This window comes from Typopeltis vanoorti, chromosome 5 (genome assembly GCF_054136105.1).
Source record: "Typopeltis vanoorti isolate ZY-2024b chromosome 5, IOZ_Tvanoo_1.0, whole genome shotgun sequence".
NCBI lineage: Eukaryota > Metazoa > Arthropoda > Arachnida > Uropygi > Thelyphonidae > Typopeltis > Typopeltis vanoorti.
The window spans coordinates 133,552,478-133,574,902 of NC_143553.1; the positions used below are offsets into that span (position 1 = coordinate 133,552,478).

The 22,425-nt window shown below is 35.5% G+C and overlaps 1 protein-coding gene across 1 annotated transcript in view; it reads right to left on the reverse strand.

Annotated features, from left to right (window-relative positions):
* The window catches only part of LOC150106830 (putative E3 ubiquitin-protein ligase HECTD2), a 103,444-nt gene that overhangs the window by 15,782 nt on the left and 65,237 nt on the right, over positions 1 to 22,425 (reverse strand). Inside the window, exons 10-17 of the mRNA XM_090393487.1 lie at positions 15,806 to 15,957; positions 15,470 to 15,593; positions 13,483 to 13,579; positions 10,637 to 10,744; positions 8,952 to 9,084; positions 5,610 to 5,698; positions 5,281 to 5,442; positions 3,917 to 3,991 (exon numbers count right to left, since the gene is read on the reverse strand). Coding sequence (XP_090249613.1) covers positions 3,917 to 3,991; positions 5,281 to 5,442; positions 5,610 to 5,698; positions 8,952 to 9,084; positions 10,637 to 10,744; positions 13,483 to 13,579; positions 15,470 to 15,593; positions 15,806 to 15,957 — 940 coding nt within the window. The remainder of the gene's footprint in view (positions 1 to 3,916; positions 3,992 to 5,280; positions 5,443 to 5,609; positions 5,699 to 8,951; positions 9,085 to 10,636; positions 10,745 to 13,482; positions 13,580 to 15,469; positions 15,594 to 15,805; positions 15,958 to 22,425) is intronic.

A 22,425-nucleotide genomic window follows, 5' to 3' on the forward strand; every position in this document is an offset into this window, starting at 1 on the left:
TTATTAAAGATGAAGATCTCAGAAAGGAACCTGATCACTAGCACTCTGAAATGTGTCAGCACAGCTAATCTGGGATGATGTAGTCACTTAAACAGAATGGAAAATAAAAAATTAGCAAAACGATTTTTTCAGTTCCAGGATGGCTGGAAGGGACCCAGTCGAAGACCAAGATTTAGATTAACTGATGTGGTGCTTTAGACAATTGAAATATAAGATCTGACAATATTAGAGGCCTCACAAATAGCATATTATAAATTATATATTTAGTTTAATCCTTTATCCAAGTGTAAGCAAACAAAGTTTGCGCCTGAAGTATCTTCTGGACTGGGGAAACTCGTGGCAAAGGTGGAGTAAGTTCTCATCACTTTCCTTAGTATCATAAAGGATTAAACTAAATATATAATTTATAGTCTAACCAAGTGGAAAAACTTCCAACATCTTTCTCTAATACAGAATAATTTAATAATAAGGTATGACACCTTTTGGCAACTGGCATATGGAAATATTAGTTCTGCATTGCTTCAACCTTGGTTCACCTCTGGGTCTGGCTCACTGATGAAACCTCAATAAAGGTCGAAACCGGTTGGAAGCTTAGGTGATGAATGGCAATGCTGTAGCCCATGAAGTTTTAACTGAGGCTCGGCTGTTGCTGTCACCCATGTCCTGGGTGTGTTTGTGGGGGTAATGAATGGCAATGCTGTAGCTCATGAAGTTAACTGAGGCACGACTGTTGCTGTTACCCCTCAGATGGCAAATGAGCAGCTCTGCTTGGTGGTGGGATGAGCCTATTACCGAGGGAAACAACGCTGAGTTTTTGATTCTGCGGGTCGCTCGTTGTTGGGTGATCCGAGTGGATCTCACGAGTTTTTGGAGAGGTAACAACGCACTTAAACGGAGAAACCGGTCTGGGTGGTGACCCTTCCCATAATGCATAGCATTATACATGTCCGCAAAGAGATGTGCTTTGCATTATGGGATACTAAGGAAAGTGATGAGAACTTACTCCACCTTTGCCACGAGTTGTTTTAGTCCTGAAGATACTTCAGGAGCAAACTTTGTTTGCTTAACTTGGATAAAGGATTAAACTATATATATATATATAGTGGAAAAAACTTTCAACAAATAGCATATTAATTTGGAAGAAAAGTGTTGGTAGGAATCTAACGATAATGTAATACTATCCTACACATCCCTTGATAATATATATTAAAAATTTGATTCTGGCATGATGATAAATATTATTCTGTTTGGTTCTAATATAGTTGTTTAGATGTAATGTAAAAGTATGTCTGTATAAAATGATTGCTGTGCTGTCGGTATTTTTCCCCTTCTTTTCTGTAAAGAAAATCTTGTGCAGATCGCTAAGGCACCGTACTATTGGTAGATCTAGACATCATATGTGTAGACATTGAGCAAAAAAAAAATGTATGTTCTATCAAACAAGAAATTGAAGCTTAAAAATTGTTTTCTTCAATATCCGCCTTTCTGAAAGTGGTCAAGCATGGAAGGCTGAGAGCATTTCATGCTTTAATTTGTAAGAATTTAAGAATTCGTGAGAAGAGTTATAATAGGTAGATTCTTCGTTGAAATATCAAGGTTATGAACCGGATTATTACTAATCTTATCGGTAGATGGCGCCACAAAATTACTTTATTAGCTCCGTCCGTTTGTAATGCAATGTCATACTACTGCCTTGCATAATGCTGTATAAAAATGGCAACAGTTCATTAATATTTCATCAAGGACGCTCTCCTACAATGTAAAGGAACTACTTCAATAAAGATAAAACCACGGAAAGAGAAGGAAAGGAATACATGACTTAATTACAGTAGCATTTTAATACTTTATTATCAAAACATATAAATTTATTACTTGAATACTTTTATTTTCGAAGGCAGAACACTTTAATATTTCTTTTTCTACATGATGACCGAAAGCTTCAGATACTTTTCTCCCCATAACGCTCAGTGACTTGTTATAGGATTGATATATTGCGAACATCTACCCAATAATATTCCAACTTCAAGGTTTCGGGATGAAATTAAAAGAGCTTTGCACTCACTAGAAGCAAGATATTTAAAATAGAGAACTGTAAAGTAAGAAGTGCATAAAAATTGAATGGTTTTAGAAAGAATCGGGCTTCTAAGTGAAACCTTACAAACAACTACAGCAGTGAACAAATTAACCTGAACAAGCCGAATTTTCGTCAAGTTTTTGGTTTTTTGTTTCAGTTCACAATAATTTTGGTTTGGGTTTAGATTTACTATTTTCGGTTTTGGTTTTAGCTCACTATTTTTGTTGAGTGCTGCGTGTTTTAACTCTCTATGCGATTTTTATTAATAGTGCCGTGTGTTTTTAATAGTGTAAAACAAGTTGACATTCGTTTTATTCATTTTGTGTAGTTTCAGCACGCATCCATGACTCAAAGACAAATTGCCAGTGAGTGTGGGTTTAGGTACTGGTAATGCGAATTTAAAGAGATTTAGGGAGACAGGTATCTTTTCTCCTGACAGAAAAGGAAAACGACACTTACTGAAGGTTATTTTTTAGTTAGGAAAAGCAAAATTAATCCAAGATTGTCTGCTGTAGACTTAAATAGAGACCTGGAAGCTAGTGGGATTGATGTTTCTGACATGACAGTCTGTCGAAAATTGTTAGAAGCAGGGAGGACTGCCCACAGACCCAAAAAGAAACAACTATTGACGAAGGCTATGCAAAAAAGGAAGCTCTAGTGAGCAAAAGTGTACAAAGATTGGACTGTTTAGAAGTGGAAAAATGTCATATTCTCAGATGAGAGCCATTTCTTTGTCCAAGGAGAGCGAGAGCGAGTCCCTATGTTCGCAAATCGTCGGCTGAGAAGACTCCTCCCGCCCACCTTCAACGAGCTCCTAAACACCCAGCCAAAAAGATGTTCCGGGGTTGATTATCACATAACGGGCCTAAATTACTTGTGCCTGTTGATGGTATGATGAAAAGTGACCAATACATAAAAATATTGGAGAAAAGAGTGGTCCTACAGATCAAGAAAGACAAAAAAAGTCTCATCTTCCAATAGGATCTCGATCCATGCCACACTGCAAAAAAAAAAAAAAAAAAGTGAAAGAATTCCTCAAAAATCACAACATCCGATTGCTTCAGTGGCCAGGTATCTCTCTTGACATCAACCTAATAGAAAATTCATGGGCCATAGGGAAAAAGAGAATTGGAAAATTAAATTGTGATACAAAGGGTAACTTAATACAATCCAATATAAAAGTATCGTTTCGAGATGTAGAAATAAGAAAAATGTGTTCTGCGTTAGTAGATTCCAAACCTAAACGAATTAATGAACTTATTAGAAAAAGAAGAACACATAAATTATTAAGTAAAGTCGGATTTTAATTTTTGTACTTATTCTCTTGCGAAATTAAATTTTTTCTTTAAAATGTGAGTATTCGGATTAATTTGTAAGTAAGGTTTGAATATTCTGAGGTTCCTGTAAAATCCTTTGAACTACTTTGATGGGTTTAATCAAATTTACAAATCCACACTAGCATTTATTGTTCAAATGTTATTTTAGGATATCTGTCAATACTTTCGTTCTTCTTGTAATAGAAGTATTCTGAAAATTCGGTGTATTTCATTTACGCAGTGCACTTTTCTTTCATTTTTTTATATTATCGTTTATAATGATAGTTGATAGATATTTGTACGTGTTGTTTGATTTGATAATATTGAAGTGATTCAAAAAATAGTTCTTTGTTCTTTCTTTTTTTATGGGTTATAATGATGTGCGTGCTGTTCCAGATGAAAGCGTTAAGAATTCCTTGGAGTCCTTGCTCTGGCTTAAAGCCAATTCACTGATAGATGCCGGAAAGAATTCGATGCAGGTCAGAAAATATCAAATAATAAATTATACTGCGAATTTGAAACTTACTTGTAAATTCATACAGAAGTCTTCTTCGACATTCCCTTCATAAGCTAGAAGTTCGCGAAGCCCAACTGCCACGTCCTGTAAATAAAGAGATTATGTTATTAATCTAAATCATAACGTCTTATCTTAATAACACAATTATAAGTCGACTTCTGTAACATTGACTGAAGTTGTTTCTGTTTGCTATTTCTGTTCTATTGATATTTATAATTGAAATGGGAATCAGAAGTCAGTCAGTTTATTGTAAATGAACCGTGCATTTCTTTTCAAAATTATAAGGAACTTATTGAGATACTAGTAAAACTATCCAATATTTTTCGGGTCCTTAGTTCAATTTGTTTTTTAACAAACAAAAGAAAAATAAAAGAAAAACACATTTTTCACTCTTACTATTCCTAAATAAGATTGTCTGGTTTATGGTTTATAAAACGTGTATAAAATTAAGTCCGAAAAAAAAAGATTAAATCGTTTTTCTGACTTAATTTTTCCACATTCTTGATAATATATCTAAAAACATTATTCTACCAAAAAATATATGCAATTTGATGTCTCATTCTAATTTTAGAAAACATAATTTGAAGAATGTTTCTATGAATTTTCTAATTTTATAAACTAAAAAGCGACAATTAAAATTAAATAAAATGTATTATTTTAAAGTAAGATTTGATAACATTTTAAAAAGGGAAAAATTATTAGCAATGTTTTCTAATTGACGTGTTTTTTTTTCTGTTTGCTATCTTTTATTGATAGAAAAGGAAATAAATAAAGAACGAAAAACCATTATGACAAACAGTTCTTATTATATAAACCAAATTCTGTACAATACAAGCAGTTACCTTGCATTGCACAGGATTTGGTTCTGAACCTATCCCCATGTTCAGAAATTTAAGATCCCAAAAGGAAATTTCCCATAGTCAAATGGGAAGACAAAACTTAGCCTCCCATTTCATTATTTCTAGTTTAGATAGTATTATCATTTATTAGATGTGTTTCGCAAAGCGCAAAAGTCCCTGTTCATTTTATTTCTCTGTCGCTATTCTTGTGTATCTCTATTTTGATTTAACTTTTTTTAATTAGAAAAATTAGGAAAAACGATACAAAATTGTGTGTTAAAATAGCCATAAACAAAGACATTTTAAAACTATTTCCTCCCACATCCCCACCGATTTTGAACATAGAGCTCTTATATATGTTATTGCATTACTGCAGACTATTCGATATATGTGTATATCGAATATTACTGAGTATATTCGTGAATATTATTCACGAATATTACTGAGAAATGCAGAATTTTTGTCGTTATTTTGGATTATATTCACATTTGTTAAAGTATAAATTTATTTATCAAAAAAATATTGGAAACATACCGGCATCACTTCGGCAAAATCGTCCATGTTGAATTTGCAAACGCCAACTGATGCATTCTGAAGGTTTTGTGGAACTACCGGCGGACTAAGAAGCTTCTTATAACATGCAGTCGGGAAATGAAGATCCAGAATGATGGAATTGTATACTGCTAGTCCCATAAGCTATAAAAAGTTAAGGCTCATATTCGGTTATTATATTATAATAATGAAATCTCCTAAAAGTTTCTCAAACCATGCAGTTCATAGTTAGTAGACTACGCTGTCAATTACTCCTAAGTTTCAACCTTCGATCCACAACTGGAAAGAAGTCAAGGGAGAAAAAAGGATACAACTCCAATCAAATTATATTCTCGAAGATTTCCTGACTGGCACGTGCTAAACCAATAACATCTAGACTTGTTGTGATAGACAAACATACCTACAAGAAGCAATAATAACACAATTTATAAGGGAATATTTAAATTCTTTCATAGTATCTTTAAGGTTTAAATTCCTTCTATGACACGAGTAATTGTTTATAAATGCTTTTAAAAAATGTTTTTCATAATGTAAAGAGACAAATTGGCTAGAATACATGCACTTATCAGACATAACACAATGGCTTCTGGTAATTAGTTTACGGAATTAACAACGCATATAAAGTATATTAATTAAAGGTAACTTTAATGAATAACTTCTATATTTCGGCAATGTCACATTGCCATCTTCGGGAACATAAAGATATGGTATGTGCACTCAGGAACTAACACAAAGCAAATGAGGAAGAAAGCAAGAAACTAATATTGTTCCTAAAGTCCTAATGGTGCCCTCTTGCGAGCTAATTTGGTAGTCTTGGCAGTTGGGCTGAAGTTCTCATAATGAAAGTCTCCCAAATTTGGGGCAGTTTCATGCACCCAAATTTGTTGAGGTTAGGAACGTTTTTTAGAGCTGCTGAAGATTCTTTGAATAATCTTTCGTATTTAAACTTGCTGCGATGGATTATTTTTGTTTTCTTCCAACGAATTTTATGGTGGGTATCTAAGGCATGGTCTGCCAGCCCAGAGCGGCTGTACTGGTGAAACCGGATGTAGTCTTTGTGTTCTGAGATCCTGATATTAGTTGTTCTGCCTGTTTGACCGAAGTAGGACAATTTGCAGCTGCAAGGGACCTGGTATACACCAGGTAGGTCTAGAGAAAGTGGTTGGTCTTTGGTAGAGCGGATAAGGGATGCCAACTTTTTATATGGTCTGTAACAGGAAGTAAGGTCATATTTTTTGAGGATATTGGTTATTTTTTCAGAGGTGCCCTGGATGTAGGGGATGGTGATAGACTTGGTGTAATCTTTATTGTGGAGGGGGGGAGGGGGGTTGTGGTTTACAGGTTTTAGTATTTTTTGGAGTTATAGCCATTGGCTAAGAAAGTGTTGAGGATGTGGTTTAGTTCAATAGTCAGGGCCTTGTCATCTGAGCAGATTAATTTTGCCCTGTTATATAGTGTTTTTATCACCCCATATTGTTGTGAGGGGGGGGGGGAATTGCTGGTGAATGTATCTGCCAGTGTGGGTGGGTTTTCTGTACACAGAGAAAACCAAAGATCCATCAAGCTGGCGGGTGATTAAAGTGTCTAGGAAGGGGATGGTGTTGTTTTCCTCTTTTTCTAAGGTGAACTGGACTCTGGGATGTTGGTTGTTTAAGTGTGTTAGGAAGGAGTGGAGTGTGTCTGAGCCATGTGGCCAAATAGCAAACACATCATCCACATAACGAAACCAAATAGTGGGTTTTTGTGGGGCAGAGTTTAAGGCTTTCTCTTCAAATGTCTCCATAAAGAAATTGGCCAAGGGTTCGGAAAGTGGTGAACCCATGGCTGTCCCCTCTATCTGTTTGTAGAACTTTCCTTGCCAAACGAAATAGCCTGAGTTCATTGTGAACTGAAATAGGGCTGAGATATCAGGAGGAAACTTGGCTTGGATGAGCTCAAGGGTTTCTTTGAGTGGGACATTAGTGAATAGGGAGGAGACGTCAAAAATGACCATTATGTCAGTGTGTTGGAGTGTGAGGTTTTCTATACTGGCTTTAAAGTGGGTCGAGTTTTTTATGTGTGATGGTGTGTTGCCAGTGTAGTGTGTGAGCATTTTGGCTAAATGTTTGGCTAATTTATATGTGGGGGAATCAATGCCATCCACTATGGGAAGCAATGGCACATTTTGTTTATGTATTTTTGGGAGTCCATATAATCGGGGGGGGGTCTAGAGTTATAAGGTTTAAGTTTGTTGGTGACTTCCACAGGCCAAGAAGTGACTTTCTTAAGGAGTCTGTGGATAGTTCTAATCTGAGAGCTGGTCGGATTATATTCAATGGAGAGGTAAGTAGTACGGTCTCGTACTAAAGAATTTAGCTTACCTTTGTAGTCTTTTTGATTGAGCACCACAGTGGCGCTTCCCTTATCAGCTTTGGTGATTACTATTTTTTTGTTGTTTTTCAATTCTTGTAGGGCTGTATATTCGTTTTTGGATAAGCTGGATTTTGGAGATTTGGCTTTAGTGAGAACACCGACTACATCCAGACTCACGTTGTTGGCGATATGGTTAGGCAGGTTGCGAATCCCACGCTCTATTTGGATCATGATTTCTTCAGCAGGTATCCTTTTAGGAGCTAGGGCGAAATTATGACCACGTGAAAGTGCGGTGAGTGCTTCAGGCTTTAAAACTGCCGACGAGAGGTTGACTACTGTGTTAAGTGGTGGCTGGGGTACAGAAGTAGAAGTCTTTGTCAGGTTTTCGTATTTTTTCACGTGCCGACTACGTATTTTTTCGAATTCCTTTCTTGCCGATGTGCATGAGATGTCATTAAGTATAGACCATAGATCAAGGCCGAGTGTATTAGAAAGCTCTTCCTCTAGCGCCCGTACAGCTTCCTAACACACTTAAACAACCAACATCCCAGAGTCCAGTTCACCTTAGAAAAAGAGGAAAACAACACCCTCCCCTTCCTAGACACTTTAATCACCCGCCAGCTTGATGGATCTTTGGTTTTCTCTGTTTACAGAAAACCCACCCACACTGGCAGATACATTCACCAGATGTTTGTGAATAATCTTTAGGTGGTAGACGATTTTCACAGAACTGTATGAGATCGCCATCTTGCGTACTGCAGGTCTGAAACTGGTTTAAAAAAATTTTTATATTTGGTCCCCAGAAGCGGAATTCCAGAATTATTTAATCCTTAACTTACTCACGATGCAGTAAATACATAAAAGTTAACTTTGCGTGTATGAGAATAACATTAAAAAAAAGTAAAACTATGACGCTCGACTTGCTCGGTAAAAAGCAATAGTTTTTTTAATTTGTATTTGACTTTTTATCTAGGCATTTCTGTTGGTGTCTGAGATATGAGCAAACAGTTATTAATAAAATAAATAAATGTTATATAAAAATTACTCTTCAAAAACTCCTATGCTGAGTACGTACATCTTCAACAGTGGAAATCGTAAATGAATGAAATGAACAGCCCTTGAAATGATATAATAAGCGTATGTGAAACATGTTTTATCTTGATCGTATTTGTTGCCATTGTATCATGTTATGTTGTTTTAGAGCTTAAGATAAATCTATCAACAGGACAGTCTACATCTTATTTAGTCATTTAGAAATAATAGTCCCTATTACTTAAGCAGCTTACATTAACTTAACTTACCGTAATCCGGATCAAAAATCTGTTTGATAAGAAGTAAAAACCATTCTTTTGTAAGGCCTCCCATGTCTAATCCTGGCTCTCCCACAAAGGTTACTTTTAGTTTCTTCTTCAGATCTGATTGCTTCCTTGCAATCTAATGGAAATTATAAGAAATATCAGTTTTTATAAGTTGTAACTATTGATTTACTAATTACTGTACACGACAATATCAGAAATAATAACTTCCCTCCCACACATAAATTTAGTGTGCTTCTGCTGTTTTTTCCCTGGTGGAAACATTCAGTTTCCAAGGAAATCAAAAATTCAGTAAGAATACCAGAAATGCTCAGCTATTTTCTTTCTTTACTAGCATGTTGATCTACATTTCACCAATACAAATTTCGAACGGTATCTTTTATCCTCAATGACCAAAATATTAGTGATATCGTCATCATCATCAGTGGCGCTAACAGGTACTTAAGTGCCCATGACCTTCCAAGTATCCTTGGATTTCGTAACCATAATTCAAGGATAAGGTAGTTTGCCTTATGCCACTAAGTATTCTTTTATCTGTAAATTGTGTGTGTTCTGCTGGTCGGTTTGGTTTCCGGTAGGGAAAACCCTGCTACCTTCGTATGAGACCCACTCTCACCTCCAGTTGAAAAGCCCTGATAAAGGTTCTTTATTCGTTGGACTTCAAATTGTGGTCGGAGCTTTAGAGAGAGTAGCCTGCCAGAAACGTCACCCCAGCATCGCAATCTGAAGGTGGATTTGGAGCAAGCACTGGCAGCGTTTCCGTTGGATGTTGTGCATGCCGCCATCGATATGTGGCCTCACAGATCTCGGGCGTTCGTGAAGGCAAAAGGGGGACATTTCGAACATTGAGTGCTGCTATATGCACGTTATACATGTGGCTTGTATGTGCTGAAAGTTGTAAATGATTTCCTGATAAATTAAAGTTTGTGCACTGTTCAAGTTGTAACAGTATTTATGGCTAGGCTAAGTAGTCAAAATATCTGATCGATGCACACACAGAGTAATGAATTCCAGTTCTTATTTTCTATACAGACAGGAATACAACATCATGAAACCAGTCCCCATTATGCTTGCTTATAACAACGCAATTTGATAACGATGAAGTAATTATCTGAGATAGCTTTCTGCTGCTTCATCGGCCTCTTAATACTAGCATGGCTGAATGAGCAGCCTACCTGAATTTCTTTTGCCGACATCCATTCATGGTGAGCCGAACGCTCATCTAATTGGGCACTTCCATCGGCATATGTCGGAAAGGACGAGTACATGAATTGTTACAGGAACCGTACGAAAGTGACTTCACCTTGTACAAAGTGATACATAGCCCCTCCCCCTTAATTCCTAGATCTCAATAACATTAAGCATCTTTGGGATGTAGTGGAATGAGATGTTCATTTCAGCAATTCGCCATTAACAAACCTGATGGAACAGTTGGAATTCATTATATTAAGATAAAGTAGGATATGAGTGGAAATTTCGGGAAACTGGTGGAGTCAATTTATCAGCGCGTAGTTGTTTTGAAACGCTAATAGTGATCAGAGATGCTATTAGGTATCTGTCTAAAAAATTGATATATAAATACATATGAATTTACTTTCTTTTTTTTTTAATTGATATATCTGAAATAAAAATCTTCTAAATAAAGGTTATGCAATGGAAATATTACCTACCTCATTAAGGGAGTCGGACACTAGATGAGATCTGCGAACATTCAGATTTAAGAAGAACACATCGATATCAGGACTCTGTTGATGGAGAGCTCTGTTCAGAAGGCTTCTCTATAAGGAAAATAAAGTTTAGCTCCAGAAGAATCTACAAATAAGATTAAATAAATACAAGAGTTACTCTCTAAATTTCTTTCTTGATTTTTACTCTGAAACATAGGATTGGATAATATACTCTAGTAATTTTTCGTATCGTACCTACAGATGTCTGAAATAAGACGAACGCAAAAAATTCTGTTCGCAGAATGTTTTGCGTTTTTTGTTTACTTTATTGCACAAAGCAATGCATTACAAATATGCGATAGATAGATAATATCTCATTTGAACATTTTCCTGTTCTAAGATTAATACTATAGAGGAAAATCGTGTAAAAAATTACTTTCCTTAAATAACTTTCTGAGCTATATGGACAAAATAAGTCCTGGATATGCCATTGATGATACTTTTGGATAATAAGCAGTTGTTTCTAAATATTACAATCATTGGAAGATTTATTAAAATTTAGAATGAGACGGTAACGCTGTAGGGATTGTAGCTGCAATGTGTCCAAATGTAGACTCGTGCACTTTGGTCCAATATATATATATATATATATATAGAAAAAAAATTCATAATGGATTATCTCTTATAAACATTATGCTAAGGACTGTGGACAATACGCAGAATTTCAGCTGCCAGTGTTTAAGGATACTATCATTCAAATGTACGAACTTTCGAAAGGGAAGCATCACGATGGCATATTTTTCTTGCAGGTGTCAATAAGACGAGAGGATATATTTTTAAATTGTGTAAACTAAAATTATGATATCAGTGTTAGTAAGATGTTTGAATGCACTGTCCGAATTGATGATCAAGTTTGAATGTATTAAAGGACAAGCTTGTTACTTATTTTGATATTTAAGTATTCCCTCTGAATATATGGACTGAATATGGTCACATAGTAAGATTCCCGCGATAAATAAAGCATGCCATCATGAAGAACATCGACTGCTGGATTACGAAATAATATTCCTGAGAAAAATCAAAGAACGCTAGGGATCCTCTTTCTTTCATAGGTGTCTACAGCATCATGTGCTAGTATGGAACTTAGTATTACGAACAGACAGGATGGAATTTTTTTTCCTGACTACCTTGGTCAGGAAAAAAGAACACAAAAAATACATCTAGAACGGACAACCAAAACGCGTACTGGCACAATATGCCCTGCAGAAAGACCACTTCATCAGATGGAAAAAAGCCAGGCTATTTTACAAATCCCAGTTTAAATTGGAGAGCCTGCTCCCGGAAGTGGCGCAATTTCCATAACCAAGGTAACTATTATAGAACAGATGGTATGATCTTGCATAGATTTTGGCTCACCGCCATATCTGCCCATCAGTATTAATAACAAGAATCGCCATGAAGAGAAGAGCACTACTGTCTCCCTTCGTCCACTCGACTGTCCTTGTTCTCGAGGTCATTTCGTTTCCTGTCCTCTGATAATGTTGCTTGAAGCTAGCGAATCGACTTGTAAATAATTAATTTTAGCCATTAAATCATTTATTTGCATTCCAGTTTCTACGTAATTTTCTGTTCAGAAACTTCCACATTAATCATAGCAACAGTTATAGAAATTTGAACATGAAAATGCTTTGAATTTTATGTTATACATGTATGATATCTATTCATGAGTTCAACAGAAAACCAGTATGTGAAAAACGTATGCGGAAATTTAACCAATTAAAATAGTTTCAAACTCCACAACCATGCCACTAATCCTTCGAAATATGGAAACAGCTGTGTCATAAAAATTTTCCTACTTACTCTTCTTAAGAGTTCTTTAATATTGCCCTATGAATAAATGAATGATCACCTTATGCGGTAACTAACAGTTTTGGGTACTTATGATTATAATGTTAAATGAATGTAATATGTTGCAGACATTTTGAACTGGATTTAAGTTTTTGGCATTCATACGCACTATACGAAGCTATATCAAAATTAATATTGAGAAAACACAATATTTCAGAGAAACTTAATTTGCAAACATCTCAATAGTGTGCGTACTCTTTGGAATAGTCACAGTTTTCACCGTTTCATGCATACTCTCCACCAGTTGCTGGTATATATTCTGGACTACGCAGACTTTCCACTTCGTCCCAAAGGTGTTATTATGGGATCAAATCTGGACTCTGAGCAGGACAATCGTGTTTTTTAACATCAGTTTCCTCAAACCATGTTTCTACAGTATCCGCAGTATGACTTGATACATTGTCGGTTAAAAATAGCATGGGTATGTTACATAAAACCCAGAATGTAGGAAATATTGCATTATTCAGAAGTTGATGTTCATCATACCAGGCAATGCAGCTACAGTCGAAATCCACCAGATAAGTGAATAAACTATTATTCCTTGCCACTAAACTTTATAGTTTGGATGATAGATACATTCAGGCACAAGGAATTCTCCACGCGCATCAATGCACGCGCACACACACACACACACAGTTTAAATTATTATGATAAGAGCCTGCAATCTTTAGCCTAAATTCTTTCTCCCCTTAACATTTGCTTAAACATGGAATCAGTGTGCTATAGGTTCTCCTATTATTATTTATATAATAATAAATATTAGGGTGTTGTGAGTTGATATCATTAAATAATTAAAATGAAGAATATTCTGACTCTCGTATGTCTGAATGTTGTTAGTGATTGCGATTTGGTAAAATAGAAAGAAGCAAAAATTATATTACTCATCAATAAATTGATGAAATAATGAATCAGTGATAAGAATGGATTTATTTCATACTTACTCTTGCATTGAGAATCATTTGTTGTTCTGAATCTCTCTGCAGAACCATTTTTTTGGCTACAATGCTCAGAATGAAGGGATACTGGCAGTAAGAGAATCTGTTGGAAGTAAATAATTTAGTAATTCGAAAAAAAAGCTATATTTATGTTGTCATAAATATAGCTTTCAGGGAATTTTAAAATACAAAAATTCATGTGACAATAGTGCAATGTTAATAATGTTGTCGAAGCAATAGACAAATCAGTACAATGAGATCTGTGATTAGGTGCTTGTAGACCGCTTCAACAAAAATTAGAAGAGAATCTAAATAAATAAAAATAAATAAACTCAGTTATTTAAAGTAACATATTATTTTTTAGATAGGATTCTCAGACGAATTTCAACAGTACATTATATTTTTTGCTTGTGTGTCCAATTCAGAAAACTCCAGGGTTTGCGTATTTGGATTTCTGGATTTTGTCACCTACTATGTACTTAGAATCCCAACTACTGAAGCTTTATTTGTCCAGTCAAGAATACATGACGAAACCGAGTCACAAGATATTCTGTATCTTGAAAGTATAGACTGTTCTTTGACTCATTCTCTTCATGTGTTCTGGAGATGTTTACACAGTTGGATACTCCTACAAGGAAAGTGTGGTACTATTATGCATTTAAAATCTACTTCATACAACAATACAGGTCGACAATCCATACTTTCCTGATAGATATACAGCGTGAACGAGAAATGACAACAGATCATTTGGAGTGATAGCTATGATCCGCTAACAGAACATGTTAAAGTATCCGTTTTAGTGACGACGATCTTTCCAAAAATACCCAGTCCTGCATTAACATCATCGCATCATGACATCTTCGTAGTTGGAATTTAAGAAAGGTCAGGACTGCTAAACCATTTCACCTTGATTAGGTGATCGGTTTCTCCTGTTCCATAGCGGCATCTAGACTAAAGATGAAGTGGAGTTTTTATTTTAATAAGGATCTTCTGCACCTTAAATCTGTTTTTAGAATTTTTTATTGAAGATTTCTTTATTTGCATAGCCTGTCCGAAAAGTAGACTGTAATAACTGAGTGTAATGACATTTAATTACAACTCACTCGTAAGTGATTCGGGAATAGTAGCTTTTCATATTATGAATCAATGAAAGCTCGTCAGAGCTTAACGAGCTTTCATTGATTCATGAATGTTTAGCTTTCCTTTAACAAGGCATACTTTTGTACAGACGAAACTTCTTTTTTTTTTTTCCATTTAAAGCCAACTGATTAGAAAACGGCTTAAAGTGATGTCAGAAACTATTCGTTTCATCAGAAACATTGCCATTCTCCTTCCCTAATTAGCAGTATATCACTTTTCAAAACACGGCAGTTAAGTATGTATACAACTGCATAATCGATCTGCAAAAATGCTATTTAGAGATGATAAAAATAGTAAACAAAAAAACAGCAACGATTTCCGGATTGTTCATAATCTATTTCTGCTATATTATTTATGTAATACGATATTTTGATACCGAAGTGTTGCTCCCTGTTGGCCAGCTGTGGCTACTGAAAAACGCCACACCGATCTTCTCCGACATAGTGGCGCCTCTTGGCACAATGTTTTGTCTAGGCATACACAAGACCCACTTCGCGTTTACAGTTTACTTATACAGAATGCGCCGTCCATTATGGAAACACGCAAACTAACATTAATGGCAGAAGAGATGGATGCCTCGCTTTAAATACGGCATTACATTCCCTTGTTTTCGTGACTTCAGCACTTTCGCCAATAAGTTTTCATTGCTGCTAATTACTGTAGAGTTAGGAAATGGCGAAATTATTAATTACGTGATAACGCATTTCTTTTAGTATATTGAAATGTCAAAGACAATTTAGTAAATGGTATAGTATTTTAATAATGGATGGAGGAGTCTCTTTAAAGGTCCTTTTCGTGCTATTCAAAGATGGTCAGATATGAGAAACGCTACCACGAATGATGTGCAACTTACTTGTGGTGTTTGGAGGGATTCTGCCAGCGATAATACTCTGCCATTAAGTTTATATGATCCAGGGCACTGTTGTAAAACTCAGTGTAAGGAATGAGATTCGGCGTACTTCGGTTATTAGCTGTATCTGAAAGAAAAAAGCAGTCATATATTCAGTGCTAAGTCTTATCACACGACTACAGAAAATTGCTCACAACGTCTTTGAAATAAAACAAAGAAAGAAAGAATAAAATATGAGCAACGTTCTCGATTTATTAAGCACTACTTTATTTATGGAGGGAAGAGGGACCTACACGTACAATAATTGACATGTGTAGCCGAAATATCATGCATGCTTACTGATAAGAGCCAGAATCCTAGTGGCACATGGTATCCACCAACGACTTTTGCTGATGGAAGGCAGTTTGTGGCCATTAGCAGGAGGGAACTCACGTATAGTGACAAATTGCAAAATCCGCTTAACCAGCTGGCGTAATCTGTCTTGATCAGCCCTGTAAAACAGAGGATTAATAAGTACCTTAATCTTCACTGATATTGCAGCTAAGGTTAAATAGACAACCAGAAATCAATGACGTTCAATAACAAATGTAAATGTTGAATATACAGTTCCAGTTTTATATTTTGAAAGCTTCATATTCCCTGAAATATTATTTTTACTCTCAAACTGAATTTTTGAAGTATATATTAACATTTATCTTTAAATCTTCCGATAGATATATTTTCTATTTTTGTAAACTCCACAGAATCGTAATAATATTCGCGCTACCATATCCCGAAATCAATAACAGGATTCGATTTGTTTTCAGCCTATGAACATTAGGAATTTTAAACTATTTTAAATTATTTTTAATGTTTAATACAGGGGTCTCAAACTCAAACGCAGCAAAGGGCTAGTCAATTAGATGTATATCTGACGAGGGCCGTATTCAATATTATTCTGTGAACCAAAACATAAACTAAAAAAAAAGGCTCTAACAAAGGCGCTTTTGTTGTCGGGCCTTTAAAGAACTTACGTAAACAGTTACATCACCTTTTAAATTTGTAACCATTTTTATTTTTAAAATTTAAAAATATAACAAGTTTAGAAAATACAAGTTCAATTACATTTTATTCATACTTTAAGAAAATTATTTAAATACATAATTTTGACTTACAAAAATAAAGATTTTTATCTTTATTTTTGTAATTTATTAATTGTCAACTTGCTTTTCGCGCGATTTCCGAAAAACATATAAATACTGGAGTTAACTCACAACACATTTTGTCTGAGTATTACTTAGCACTTCTGGAGATATATTGAGCACTGGTTGAAAGAGGAAAACCTTCAACAATAAAGATCAATAAACAGCAAGCAATTGGTTGAAACGTGGTCATGTGGACAACACACGTTCACTTCAAATCTGACAAAACAGCAAGGGAAGGTGGAAGCAATAAAACCATATTGTTTTTCACTTCATCCCTCTTTTATTTCTCGTCATTCTGCCGCTATTTTTTTTAAGTATTCATTTTATTTTAATAATGTTTACTTACTTATTCAATTTTAATTTGTTTTGTTTGGATAATTAAAATATATAGATTTATTTGGTTAATTTAAGCCTGTGGACCATAGGTTGAGAAACACTGCTATAGGGTTCTCTCACCTTATGTGACCCCTAATTCATAAGTAGTATAGAAATAGAAGACATGACACAACATAAATAAAAAATGAATTTTAATTAGGAAAAGTATTTTGGAAAATTTTCTAGTGTATAACGTTTTCTTTTTTTTTTGGGGGGGGGGGGCAGGGCCCCTTGTCCCCCTCCCTGGGTGCGCCACTGAGTTCATGTCCTTGCAGAGCAGTATTCAAAGTGTTTAAGTGGCTTGTTATGTCAACTAAAAAGGCCAAGTCTTTGCACCAATCTTCATCGGTGAGCTCTGAGGAATCAATTTTCCTTTGGATGAAGTAAACATGTCAGTTTCTTTTAAGAGTTCAAAAATTCTTTTTAAAACGACGCCACGACTAAGCCACCTAACCTCCGTATAATATAGCAAACTGATGTATTGTGAATCCAATTCATCCAACAAAAGCATTGAATTGTCGATGATTCAAGGCGTGAGAGCGTATCCAGTTTACTGTTTTAATTACTACACTCATGATGTGTTCCATCTTTAGTTTTTTAGCACGAAGTGACTCCTGGTGTATTATGCAATGAAACGATTTAAGTTTGTCCTTGCACAACATTCCTTTTTCATTTGAAGTTTTGTAACAAGTCCGAGCGTTAACACCAACCATAGCAGGAGCCCCATTTGTAGTCACACTTACAATTTTTGACCAGTCAATTTAGACCGTATGAGCATTTTCAAGATTTTTCTCAATACACAAATATAAGTCATTTCCTGTCGTTGTTCCTGACATAGGCACTACTATCCAATAGTTCATCAGTCACATTCATATCGTCCTAACTGGGAAGGATTAATAATGTCTGTACATTAGTTAACTGCAATGGAAAACGCTACAAAACTCGTTATTTTTTCACGCAATATATCTTGGAAGTTCTCTGCTATATCTTCAACACTCTCCGCAACTGTATTTCCTGATAGGCTTATACTTTGAAATGCTTGCTTTTTTTCCGGATATATGATTTCAACTGCACTTAAAATACAATTTGTAAATAAATTCCCCATAAGTAAAAGATTTCGAAGCCGAGCAATTCTTTCACTTATGACGTAACTACATTTAACAGCAGCATCACTTGTTGTGATAACATTCGAAAATATCCTCTGTTGAAACTTCAGTTCATTTTTTAAATCTTAAGTTTGTCATCACGCATCTTTTCTGTATATTTATCACAGTTCTTATGGTTTGTTTCATAATGGCGTCTTAGGTTATATCCTTTCACCACGGCGACACTTTGTCTACATATCAAATATGTTGGAATATTTTTTACTACCACAAAGAAATATGCCTTCTCCCATTTTTCTTGAAATGTTCTGCCTTCTTGATCTATTTTTATTTTTTTAACTTTAAATTCACACATTGTTATGGGCAAAAAAATATGTTATTGAGGTAACTTTTTATTAACACACTATCATATTACAATGGCAACCTGTAACTTATTGACATTGTACCACGTATCTTAAAATGGCTGCGTGACAAGTAACTTCCATTCAGTATTGCCAACATTTGATGATAGAAACAGTACAAAGAATTGTAGCAATAAGTTTTACTTTTGTTTAAAGCTATCATAAAACATTTGGAAGTTTGAATTTTTTTCTGTTTTAATACCCGCAGGATATTAGAAAGATTGATTTTTAGAAAAGAATTAAGTTCGCGGGTCGGATACGAAGCCTCGGGGGCCGTATCCGGCCCGCGGGCAACCAGTTTGCTACCTCTGGTTTAATAGTTTAAATATGTTAAGGTGAGATGTATGTGATCTAAAAATATTCGATATTTTCCTAGGAAAATGCTTCATCTCGTAACGCGGCTTTTATTCACAAAGTTGTAGAACTCCAAAAAAAAAAAAAAAAAAAAAGCTTCCGAACACTCCAAGTCGGCCACAAAATGACCACGCTTGGTTTTCCTTTTTGACTCAACAAAAATAAATAATTAATTTAAAAAATTAAACTGCATTTTTGTTAAAAAATCGATATGCCTACTTTCCTCTTTTTTCATTCTTAGGCATAATTATTCAAAAATTAAATTTATGAATCAATGATTTACGAAAAATAAATCAGAAACATGCGACAATGTGTTGATATCTGCCGGACTTTTTTCAGAATGAGCGACTTATATCGGATATTAGCAGTGATCTCATGTATAATGAAACGATGAACGACAGCCTTGTGAGAAGTTTGATCAATGTGTTAATGTTTGTTGTGAAGCTTACCTGTTTCGAGTGGGTTCCAAAAATATCACAAACCAGTCCTGATTTATGAAAACAGTTAATGAGTAGTTATCCTGTTGTGTGCTGGAAGCGCAGAAAGATGTCCAAACACATTACAGAATAGGATTCTGATTTCACTTCAGTGTGCTGTAGTAAGTCGTGGAAACCTTCACCGTGTTGTTTAGTAACCATACAATGTATTTTCCATTTCTAAATAGGTATTTTTTGAAATCCATCTTTTTTAGCATCAGACAGCACAATTAGTGCACTTTGCAATCAGTGCAGAATTCGAAAACTTTGTTGATATGTTCATGATCAGAATAAGAGTAATTTAGAATTTCTTTCTTAGAGAATTCATGGGTTTGTAGGAAGCACACCTATGCCTCACGCCGCCGACATAGTGCTATCTGACCTACAAGCAATTTTCTGAACACGTGACGTTAGGTCGCTTAAAAATTATAATTGCATCTATTATCAGGATAAAAATCAAACAAATATTAACTTATATTTATTTTCATGGGAAGATAAAGAAAAGATGAGGAGAGGTGAGCAGTATTGCTGATAATAGCGGATGAATTGCGGCCAAAAATAATAGGAGACAGGCAGGAAGGTGACTGTTCATTTGAAGCAATCTGATGTAAGATTAAGGGCAGTAAAACAAAATAGACAGTTGGTTGTTGCTATAGACCAGAGAGTTTCCACAAATGATATGGAAGATGCATCACCAAACTAGTACAATGAGTACAGGTCGAGCGATTATTATGAGGGACTTCAACTATGGAGATGTAGACTGGAAGGAAGTAAGATCATATGGTAGGAAGGAAATAGAATTTATACACCTGCTAAGAGATAATTACTTTAAGCAGAATGTTATGGAGGAGACTAGGGGTGGGATAGTATTGGACCTGGTCATAGGATCAGAAGAGCCTAATCAAAGTGATTACCACATTGCCTCCAGTTGGTGAAAATGATTATGTGGTCTTGAATTGGGAGATTGTAAAACATGAGGAACATTCTATCAAGAAGGGATATTTGTGGAACTACAAGGCAGCTGATTATGACAAGCTTAGGAAGAATCTTAAATCTGTACCATGGTATAAACACATTACAGGATAAGGATGTTGGTAGTTCACGGGATATAGTTAAGGGTAATCTAGAGGAAGCAGTATTAAATTTTATACCTAGGGTAAGCAGGGTTAATCGGTTAGGAGTTAGATGGATGAGTAATGTCATTAAGCACGAGCTGCAGAAGAAGAAAATACTGTGGTGGGTATATAAAGAGAAAGGTGACCAGAAAATTCACGAACAGAATAAGGCTCAGGCCAGAAAGGGGACCAGCATGGCAAGGAAGGCAAAATCAGATTATGAGAATAATCTAGCCAAGCAGTTAAAGGAAATTCCAAAGAGTTCTTTCGATATATGGCAAGTAAGAGGAAGAATGACTATGGGCGATTAACCTTAATGAGCAACAATGATCACGAGGAAACAGAACTGGATAAAATAGTTGAGTTACTGAGTGACCACTTTGCAAGGGTATATCATCCTAGTGAGGTTACTACTTTAACATATGTGACAGACACTGATGTGGGAACAGAGGTGGATGAATTGGAGGTTGTTCTTTGGATATTTAAGAATCTCAGTGTAAATACAACTGTGGGATGGGATATCAGGTAGGATTTTGCGAGAATGTGCAAGGGAACTGGTAATGCCTTTGACAAGGCTGTTTAATTTAAGTCTCAGCTCTGGTATAGTTCGTACGGAGTGAAATGAGGTCAAAACAAATCCTTTGCATAAGGAAGGTTCTAAGACTGCAGTTGTGGGTGCATCTCAGGTGTGGTGGTAAAAATACTAAAAAATTGGTCAAAAAGAGAATTCAAGAATGAGTGGATCAAAATATGATACCCTATGAGGGTCAACATGGCTTTGCAAAAGGTTGGTCATGCCTTAGTGATTTACTAACTTTTTATAATAAAGTAACAGCTGAGTTGGATAAGGAAAATGGCTACGCGATGATTTTGCAGGATGTTGCAATGACATTGGACAGAATACCACATGGAACACTGTTATGCAGATTAAACCAATGGGGATGGATATCAGTGCTGGGACATTGTTGTTTAATTTGTACATAAATGGTATAGGAAATAACCTGAAAGGAAATATTCATTTGTTTGCTGATGATGCTAAATTAGGTAGATAATAGTTAATCAAGGCAATGGGGGAGAGCTCGATGCAAGATGATTTAAATAGGCATTACATTTAAAAATGTAAAGTTGTGTATTTTGAGATAAATAGATTACAAGTCGTGTATCACATTGATGGCACCGTACTCAATGAAATAGACGAAGCTTTAGAGGTGGTGGTAGACAGAGCATTAAAGTTTAGAGGACATATTGCTAAGGTTGCTAAGGTAGCCCATAAGATTACTTGGGTATTGAAGAACACATTAACAAATAAAGATAAGGAAGTCTTTATAAGGCATTGATATGCCCACATCTGGACTACTGTGCTGAAGTATGGTCTCCTGGGTTTCATATGGATGAGGAAGCGGTACAGGATTCAGAGGCGAGCGACCAAGATGGTGAGTGGCCTGGGGAATGTTCACTATGAGGCTTGATTGAAGGTGTGTGGATTGCAGAAGTTGGTTGATAGGATAAAAAGAGGGGATATGATAGAAACATTTAAGTTGCTTAATTGGATAGATTATTATTATTATTATTATTATTATTATCTGAGACCTCCAGAGAGTCAAGGACTCATGACCATTTCTAGACCAGAACAAGGGATGACCCCTTGTTCTGGTCTAGAAAGACCAGAACAAGAGGTCATCCCTGGAAGTTGAATAAAGATGTTGTTAGTAGTGATGTGAGGACTAGATTTTTGCTTGGAGAGTTGTGAATCAATTGAATGGGTTACCAGATCAGTTGTGAGTGCTTTGTTTCCTAATGGGTTCAAGGAGAGGTATAATAGATTGTTTTGGTAGATTGGGTGTTCCGCGATGAGTCTTCGGACTCCATGGAGATGCTCGTATAATAATAATAATAGTAATTTTTAAAATTCGAATATTTAATGTAAACTATGGGTCCATTTTCAGATTGT